Source organism: Melanaphis sacchari, unplaced genomic scaffold (genome assembly GCF_002803265.2).
Source record: "Melanaphis sacchari strain LSU unplaced genomic scaffold, SCAv2.0 Contig0_pilon_pilon, whole genome shotgun sequence".
Taxonomy (NCBI): Eukaryota; Metazoa; Arthropoda; class Insecta; order Hemiptera; family Aphididae; genus Melanaphis; species Melanaphis sacchari.
Window position 1 is genome coordinate 1,045,802 of NW_020270366.1, and position 9,709 is coordinate 1,055,510.

General features: G+C 32.7%; 1 protein-coding gene across 2 annotated transcripts; it reads left to right on the forward strand.

Moving 5' to 3' along the window:
- Positions 1–1,565: 1,565 nt before the first annotated feature.
- Positions 1,566–9,506, forward strand: LOC112595912 (glucose dehydrogenase [FAD, quinone]-like). 2 transcript variants are annotated; one of them, XM_025341309.1, is made up of 3 exons: positions 1,566–3,320; positions 8,620–9,014; positions 9,190–9,506. In XM_025341309.1, exons 1-2 carry the CDS (start codon positions 1,782–1,784, stop codon positions 8,965–8,967), a joined length of 1,887 nt encoding a protein of 628 aa, XP_025197094.1. In that variant the 5' UTR covers positions 1,566–1,781; the 3' UTR covers positions 8,968–9,014; positions 9,190–9,506. The 2 variants fall into 2 exon arrangements, with proteins under 2 accessions (XP_025197094.1, XP_025197102.1); XM_025341317.1 differs by having other exon boundaries at positions 9,245–9,506.
- The last annotated feature ends 203 nt before the right edge of the window (positions 9,507–9,709 follow it).

A 9,709-nucleotide genomic window follows, 5' to 3' on the forward strand; every position in this document is an offset into this window, starting at 1 on the left:
TTTACAAATCTATATTATTTGATTATAATTAAATAATATGAAGAAAGATGAGAGTAAAAAAATAAGATGTTCAAAATAGATTAATGTAAACATTTTGAGTTTTATAATATAAAATGAAGGAAACATATATTATTTGACAACACGTAGTTTTTGTATGTAATGTTCTAAATTTCAGCGCCTAAATTAAAAAATTGTTTATGGAGATATATATTAATTATGGGTGGGTTTTATTGATTTATGTGTGATTATATGTGTGTTTCATATGAATCTAAGATAAATTTGAAATAATTTGTGTTAGTTAACATACAATATTTTTATAGTAAATGAACATACGTATGTAAATCAAATGGGCGAGGACGAATCGTTAATATAATTATACACTATACATAACCACTATGAAATATTATATTTTTTATGCTCATCTGAAGTTAACTCGACTTTGCTGATAGATAATTAGACATATTCGACATAATTCGAAAATAGTTGTTTGTTTAGGTATATTTTCAAAGCTATTGTGTCGTGGTAAAAATGCATTAAATTTCTTACACAAATTGTCGTGACGAGTGTTAACAAATAATAAAAAAAAAAAATCATAAATAACGTGTAACAAAAATCTTTTTCAAAATAACTTTCTGGCTGCGAATGTTTTTTTTTCTGTTGAACAATTATTGACTGAGTAAAAATAAAATATTTTTCGACGATCGACTGTCGTCGAACCGCGGTGCATTGAGACGATAACGATAAGGCCTACAGATTGTGCGTAAGTATACATACCCATGCAAGTGCAGTGCACTGCGAACGTAATTATGTAATACGCCGTTTATTTAATGATATTGAAGCAACTCAAACAACTTAAAGTTGAAGACTTCCAACACTGCTTCAAAAAGTGGCAGGAAAGATGGGACAAGTGTATAACATCGGGCGGTGAATACTTTGAAAGAGACTAATATTTGAAGTATTATTTGTACATTTAAATAATAAAAAAAAAAAAAATCCCGGTATTTTTTGATCACACCTCGTACATAGGATCGATGTTTATGATAAATAACTTTTGTGCGCACGTTGCGTTGTAAAGCTCAATCTTCACGCACGCAAATCGACGATTCAATACATTTCTCCATGTACATCACTTCACATGTGTCGAGAATATATTATAATATCGTTATTCGTCATCAGTATTGTTCGATGTCACACATAGATATACCGATCCATACCTACAACATTGTACATATATTTAACGATCCACAAACAGAGAAATCGTCGCATTAGCGTATTGTTTAAAGCGCACACAACATTAGGTATAGCCGTATAGGCATATAATTGCGTTATAATTATATCGCGGTTTAAGCCCTCTATACGTAGTATCGCGGCGAAAGCATTTCAAGGGGAACGTAAACGGTCGAGGGGGCGGGGAGGGGGCATGGACGGAATGCTCTGACGACTGGCGCCACTTACGGAGTGGTAGTATAAACTATAGCAAAATACCAATACGGTAGAAGTAATATACCACGCGGAGGACCTTGAAAACGCGGAGCGGCCGGCGTATGCTCGGGAGCGAACCCGATCGTTCGTCCGTCGGTTTGCGCACACCGATGTAGCTAACGAACCTCCGCGGTTTGGTGGCGCGCTCGCACTTATCGCTCGCGACGCTTTTGTCCGTTCTTGCCCATAACACTTCGACAGTGTCGTCTGTAAAGGCGTACTGGTTATCATATAAGGTACCCTATAACATAAATAATATACGAGTATTATAATATAATATATTGTTGTCCGCGGGTGACATGAATCCGACCGTTGCGCTTCGGCACGCGGCGGCAGTGCTGGCCGCGGTGGCGCTAATGTCGGCCCGCCCCAGTCACGGTATGGCGTACACGGTTTTTCAAGCAGTGGTCGAGTACTACCGGACGATAGCGCCGGAACCGGTGGACGCGGTGCCGGACGCGCCTTACATTGACCGGCAGTACGACTTCGTGGTGGTAGGCGCCGGTTCCGGTGGCTCGGTGGTGGCCAACCGGCTGACCGAGGTGGGCGGCTGGACGGTGCTGCTGATCGAAGCCGGTGGCGAGGAGAACGCCATGACGGACGTGCCGTTGTTGGTCAGCTACCTGATTGGCACAGGATTCGACTGGGACTACCGAACCGAACAGCAGGACGGCGTGTGCGGTGCGATGGAGGATCGCAAATGCCGGTGGCCGCGGGGGAAAGTGATGGGTGGCACCAGCGTCATCAACTACATGATGTACACGCGGGGCGTGCCAGAAGACTACGATCGTTGGGCCAGGCTGGGCAACGTTGGTTGGAGTTACGACGACGTGCTGCCGTATTTCAAGAAGTCGGAGGACCTGGGAGATGGCCGGGTGGCCGCGTCGCCGTTGGCAGCGCACATACACGGCCGCGGTGGGTACCTCAAGGTTCAGGAGCCATCGTGGAAGACGCCTCTTGGACCGGTGTTCCTGCGCGCCGGCCGTGAGCTAGGCTACGAGACTCCGATCGACTATAACGGGCCGCGGCCGCTTGGCTTTTCGTACGTGCTGGCCACGACAGACCACGGCACACGGTACAGCGCGTCCAAAGCGTTCCTGCGACCAATCCGGCACCGGCCCAACCTAACCGTGATCAAGCGAACGACAGTCACCAAGGTGCTCATCGATCCCGGCACGAAACGTGCGTACGGCGTACGGTTTGTCAGGAATCGTCGGACCTCCTCGGTGTACGCCCGCAAAGAGGTGATACTGTGCGCCGGGGCGTTAAACTCACCGCAGCTGCTCATGTTGTCGGGCGTGGGCCCGGCCGAACACCTGACCGAAATCGGCGTGCCCGTCGTCAGTAACCTCCGGGTGGGATACAACTTGCAGGATCACGTATCCATGGCCGGATTAGTATTCCTAGTCAACCAGTCGGTGACCATCGTCGAGAGCAGGTACCGGCACCCCAAGTACCTGGTCCAGTACACCTTGGACGGTGACGGTCCGCTGACCGTGCCCGGTGGTGCCGAGGCGGTTGCGTTCACCGCCACGCGGTACGCGACCAACGGGTCCGTGGTACCTGACATGGAACTGGTGTTCGGGCCCGGAGCTCTGACCGGTGACACGGGAGGCTCATTGCACCGTTTGTTCGGCATGCGCGAAGACTTCTACGAACGGGTGTACGGTGGATTCCGCGGCCGAGACGCTTGGGGCCTTGTGCCCATACTGCTACGACCCCGCAGCCGTGGCAGAGTCATGTTGCGATCGGCCAACCCGTTTCACGCGCCTTTGTTTTTCCCCGGATACCTGTCCAACACCCACGACCGCGCCGTGCTCGTCGAAGGCATAAAACAGGTATTCTTAAGGGTAGCTATACGTAGTATAGCTATTATGTTTTGATCTAAATATCATTAGGATTTATAATATAATCGATCACGTTAGGCAATTAAACCTTAAACTTTTATACATTTGATGTACGTATGACGTAGTGCGCAGTGGAACGCGAGGCATAATTATTAACAATTTAATCATTTATAGTTTACCGATTAATTGATTCTATACTAGTTTGATCATACGTTCCGTTTCTCTTTTTTGATCACCAAATCCCGTTGTCCCGAAAAACTACAAACGGGATGCGTTTTATTCGTTTTTAAAAAATAGTCCCGTTTCAATCCCGTTTTTTTCTTTAATATGACACTATTACTTAAAAAAAAAAAAAAAAATCAGTATGTGAAATCATTATAAAACAGTTTTATTTTTAAAATTTTAAACAAAAAATATGAATAACAAATAATGGTTTTCGTTAAACGAAGGTCGAGTGCCGATTAAAATTAGCAATAAGCATAAAACAATGAAACATGTTGTATAACATATCTATTACGGACTAAATTGTCTCATACTATTTATAATTTATGATACTAGATTTAATGGTTTAATCAAATATTTAAACGAAGGAAAATATCGTAACATCGAAAACTTAAAATTCATGAATAACAAAGATAGTGTAATATTGTTTTAATTATTGTTAAAAAGAATATAATTGTATTAATATGCAACAATGTATTATTTAAAAAAAAAACGTACTATAATTTTTAAATACAACATATCGATAGAGGATTTTTCTTCTTTTTTTGTAAGAGGCAGGGGTAACAACAATTTTTTATTTCCTTAAAATGTTCACTATATTGTTCAACACGCGCGATATATAGTAAAAATTTGTATCTTCTAATGTCGGAAAATTTAAATCAAAGTTTATCGTTTCTTTAGCTAAAATTTCGAAAATTATTAAATACATGTATGTATTTTTTTTAAATTGAATATGCTTATTTTCCACGTCAAATGTTTACTAATTAGTTATTACTTCTTAAAATAACATACTTAATACCACATTATTTATTTTAATCTTATATTTACAATATATTTACATATTATCTAAAAACTGTTTTCTTGAACAATCATAAATATTTACAACACTCGCTCGTATGTTTTATTATGTCGTTTCTGTCAAATTATTAATGTAATAAAATACTGGTTATTAAGTACTTACTATAACTAAAAAAACTAAAAATCAGCTTTTACTCCAGTAGGTCTACTATAAGTTTTTTAGTATAAGCGTAGAAGAAAAAAAAAGCGAAATACATTTAAGCTCAAACCTTATGCAGCACAATATTTCCACACACTTTTTTACCAGATATTATTACTCCATACTTCTACTACAGCAGATGTATTTAATATTGTGCATATTATCAAATAATAATAATAATATATTATAAATAATACAACTTGTTTATCCACGAAGGACATTGAAATCACTGAATAGTTTATCCACACAAATATACTACTAACATGTTTGCATAGATCAATAAAATACAATGTATAATACACGCGTATTATTATTATAACATACTTGCTTCTGTTAGCTATTGAAATTAGTAATTTATGGGCAGCTGACGACGATTTCGATAACCCAGAGGCAATGCCGCAGGATGACGCGTCTGCTACAGTTTTATCGTTATTTACGTACAATTATACACTTATAGACGATAGATATAAATAAATTATTATTATTATTATTATTATTATTATTATGATAGTGTGTACGACATGTCATCTGAGTTGTACACAAAATGGCGAAAGAATGAAAACCCGTTGACCAGACGACGAGCTTTACTTACGGTCAAGCGGTTTTTACTCGCCCATATCGTTATGAAATCTCTCATGATTGTTGCACACCCACATGGCTACCGGTCTAGTCGGCTAATATGCATTATACAGGATTATTCACTAAGTATGTTTACTTTTATTTATTCATTTATTTATAAATGAATTAAAATTAAATTTTTTTGAATTTTTAACTATTTAGTATACTTGAAATTATATTTTCAAATATTTACACTTTTATACCATTTAAGGAGTATTTTATGACAACATAAATTTAATTTTTTATCAAATTAAAATTATCTTTTTTTCTATAAATTTTCATACACAGATGATAATGTCGATGTTTTGAAATACTTCAAAATTTAAATCCGGCGAATTAGCATGTTTGGCGTCCTTATACGACAAGCAGATACACAACCGCGTCTTTTTGTCTGCGCAATTCACTTGTGAGATCAAACAGGAGATGGTCAAATACTAGTCTATACGCATGATATATTTATGTAATATTTATTGTGGTAATATGGAATATTATTATAAGTACTTAGTTGTTTCACAATCGTTTCTTCCGGCGATCACGATTGCAGTATTCGCAACGGCAACCAACACGCGATTCAAACGATCACGTCTATTGATGACTTCGATGTATTATTATGATTATAATAATCTTTTTCAATAATTCTAATAAACAGTATATAAGCACTGTCGTCATTAATGACTTCGATAATTTCAATAAATACAACAATTATCAATGTCAATCAGTTTTTTGTTTTTTAAAAACAACAACAATTGGTTTCTCGAAAACTATAGGGCTTTAGATTAAAGAATAATAAATATGTACACACAGACAACAAACTAAAATTATTTTATAATATTTTTATATTTATTGTTTAAATGATTGTTTCATTAGCATAATAATGTATAATTTTGATAATGAATATAATAGATTGATTAAAATTATTTTATTTGTTCTTCAAAGTTATTTACAAAAATTTAAATATTTCTTAATACATATCGAAATTCTTATGACTATATTTTTAATTATAATATTATAAGTTAATTATTAATTTTCCTTTTATTCGTCTTGTCAATTTTCTTTATAAATGTTTCAACCAAGTACTATTAACAACTAATGAGTTATCCATATGTGTATAGAATAGGTTCAAGTCATAATTAATTAATTAAGCTCATTCCTCAATAATTATGTTTGACGAAATTCTATATAACTAAATATTAACAACTCTTAAACTATTATTTTGTCATTTAACCAAACATTTTCACGTATGTATTAATACGTTACAAAACCAAATGTTTATACTTTAATAGATATCAATTAAACTGTTCATAAATAAAACTAAGAATTTATTTTGGAAATTGTTTTCACTTTTTGTTAAATTTTAATTATTATTTAAAATTAAATATTTCAATGTTCAGAAATAATAATGATAGCTTATAAAAAATTATTAAATATAAAATAAATTACTTTTTTCCCATTTTTATATTCATTACACTTTTAATTATTGTCCATAATATATTGTTATTAATTTAAAACATTTGGTTTAAATTATTATTAAATATAAATTACGTATAAACATATAAATACATCAATCAATTTTTTGATAACTTATACAGTTTGTGTTTCTGTAGATTTAAAATGTTATATTATATGAATTTAAAATAAACGCAGTGCATTCTAATCACATAACAAAAATTTTAGAAATATAAAACTAACAATCAACTGCTCAGAGAAAATGTGTAAAATCTCATAACTATCTTGTTCACAATATTATTTTATGTACATTTATAAAATATGCATTAATATATTATTATAAAAACTTTTAAATTCTTAAGTCAATAAATTATCACAAATTTATAATATTCATGATATAATAAATAATAATTATACGTGTTGAGTGGCTATTATAATAATTAACAAATAAATACTATTATTAGTTTAATTTATAGGTAGCATTTATAATAATTATTCGAAGATTGATTTGTAACTTATACTCGTATACCTAAATTTTTACAACGAATTAATATAAAATATTGGCCGTGTAACACTAAACAAAAAATACCTTGAAATTTTACTGTCACAATTGTAAATGTAATTTTAAATGATTATTGAATAAGCAATATAATATACTAACAGTAATTACGCTGTGAGTGAATTAATATAACTGATGTTCAACAATATTTTCTTAGTAGATATAACCTTCCAAGTTAGTTGCAACATAATGAAGAATAAATTCACACTTTTACTTCTTATTCATAAATATTAAATTTTTGAATTATCAATAAATTATAGGTACTATTTTATATTTACTCATACATATTTTTATATTTTCAGATTGCATTAAATAATTATTGAGATAAGGTACATTTTATTTTACTCGTTTAAATTTAATTTTCAAAAATATTATAATGCAGGAATATTATTTAAATTCATTATTCTTAAATTTATATAATATTAGTTCAAAATAAGTCAATAATTTTCAAAGCACATTTTCTTTAAAATATAATAATTGATATTTAAATTTTTTTATTAATAATTTTAGAGGTCAAACCAGATTTTAGCCCATGATAACACTGACTTAACTTTCTTTCAAATGATTAAACATTTTTAAAGTATTTTAGAAAATCTATGATTTAGTAAACTTATAATTAATCAAGAATAATTTTCAGATATAATGATGAAAGTAATTTATTACATCAATACACTATTTTTTATGTCAAGACGATATCTCAGTTAAAATACAATCGGTTGTATAAACACAATTTATTATGCGGCGTGACGTATAGGCAATAGAGGTACATAAGATGTTCAATCAAAATTAAATACCTACACAATAAAATAATTATATAACAATATTATCGCATTAAATTATCAATATTTGTAAATAAATCCACTTTTTATTCATTAGCTTTTACCATACAACCATAATTATATATTAACTTTGTTAAAATGTGTTTTTATACATTTTTATAATTTTTAGACTTTTATGCAGGGTTGGAATGTGCTTTAAGTGGTTTTGTTTAGAAACATTTATTTTTATATATTACGTTCAAAACGTTTAAAAAAACATAAAATTGTATCAAATTTTTTTCTATGAAAATACTTTTTTTTGTAGCTAATGGTATATATTATATACAACCATTTCTTAGATAATATAAGAATAATAATACTTTATAATATACCTTTATAGTTATTGCACTTGAAACAAAACTTTATTATGAGTTATTAAAAATTTGTTTTATTCATTATATAAAACATTAAAAAAAAGTTTTAAACAAAAAATAACGCTTTATACAAATAAAATGTTTGTTTTATATCACTAAAAAAATTATTTATTTTTCAATCCTAATTTATTCCACTGAGATTCTTAATGTGATTAATAGGTTATAATAATGTACAATAATAGTAAAAAATGTCATATCATTTTTTAAATTTTATAATTGTATATATTTTACACATCTTTCGGTAATCATATTGCAGGCCATCGCTGTGAGCAAAACTCAAGCATTCCAAAAATACGGATCCACCCTGTTGTCAGTGCCATTCCCGGGCTGCGAACACGAGCCGTTCGGGTCGGATGCGTACTGGGATTGTTGCATTGGGCAGTTGACCACCAACCTTCACCATCAGGTAGGCACGTGCAAGATGGGACCGGCCTCAGACCTGGATGCCGTGGTCGATCCAAAGTTGAGAGTGCGCGGTGTTAAAGGACTCAGGGTAGTGGATGCGTCCATCATGCCACTCATACCAGGCGGTCACACCAACGCAATAACATTCATGATCGGCGAGAAAGCGGCCGACATGATTAAGGAAAACTGGATCAAATGATTGAACCGATTGTGTTACACTGTGGATGTCATATCATATATGCTACGGTATGTTCCGACCATAATATTGTAATATGTTGTCATTTTTTCGAAAAATATCTAAATAATTATAATATTAAAAAAAAAAAAAATATTTTTCATCGATTGTTACACGTTACGGCATATACGCTGTTTTCTGTAGTTTTCACCATCATCATCTTACGTGAAATAATTTGTGTTTCAGGTATGAGTGATAAATTTGATGATTGAACAATCATTTATTTTTTTTTTTTTTAAAGTCTTACATCATACTACGTATGTTGTTATTGGACAATGTAAACGTTCTGTGGAACAGATTCATCATCGTCGATACCTCTATCAATATCCATATCAATACTAGTGCAAAATAATACATCGATTGCACCAATTTGATTCAATGAACACTATTGTTCAAGATTGTGTACGCTTTGAACTATACATGTAAATAAGAAGATTAAAATTATATTATCTAGTCAGAAAAAAAGAAATATGCAATTTTGCTTCTATGTTTTTATGTATATTACCTGCTACTACTTTACATTTAGTTATTTTTATTTGCTATCAGGAGTGTTATATAAAAATATTATTACTTATATTATAATCCTATAATATAATATATATCTTAGAATGAAATAATATTTTTATATATTTTACTAAACTTAAAATCGAAAATTTAAAAAAATACAATGTACATATTATCTTGGTTTTAAAAAAAAAAGTATCTA

What these genes read in the sequence shown, in the direction of transcription:
- LOC112595912 (XM_025341309.1), top strand. Translation starts at nt 1,782, where the DNA reads ATGAATCCGACCGTTGCGCTTCGGCACGCGGCGGCAGTGCTGGCCGCG. An exon ending in TCGTCGAAGGCATAAAACAG is followed by an intron (nt 3,321 to 8,619) that starts GTATTCTTAAGG and finishes ATCATATTGCAG; the next exon opens with GCCATCGCTGTGAGCAAAAC.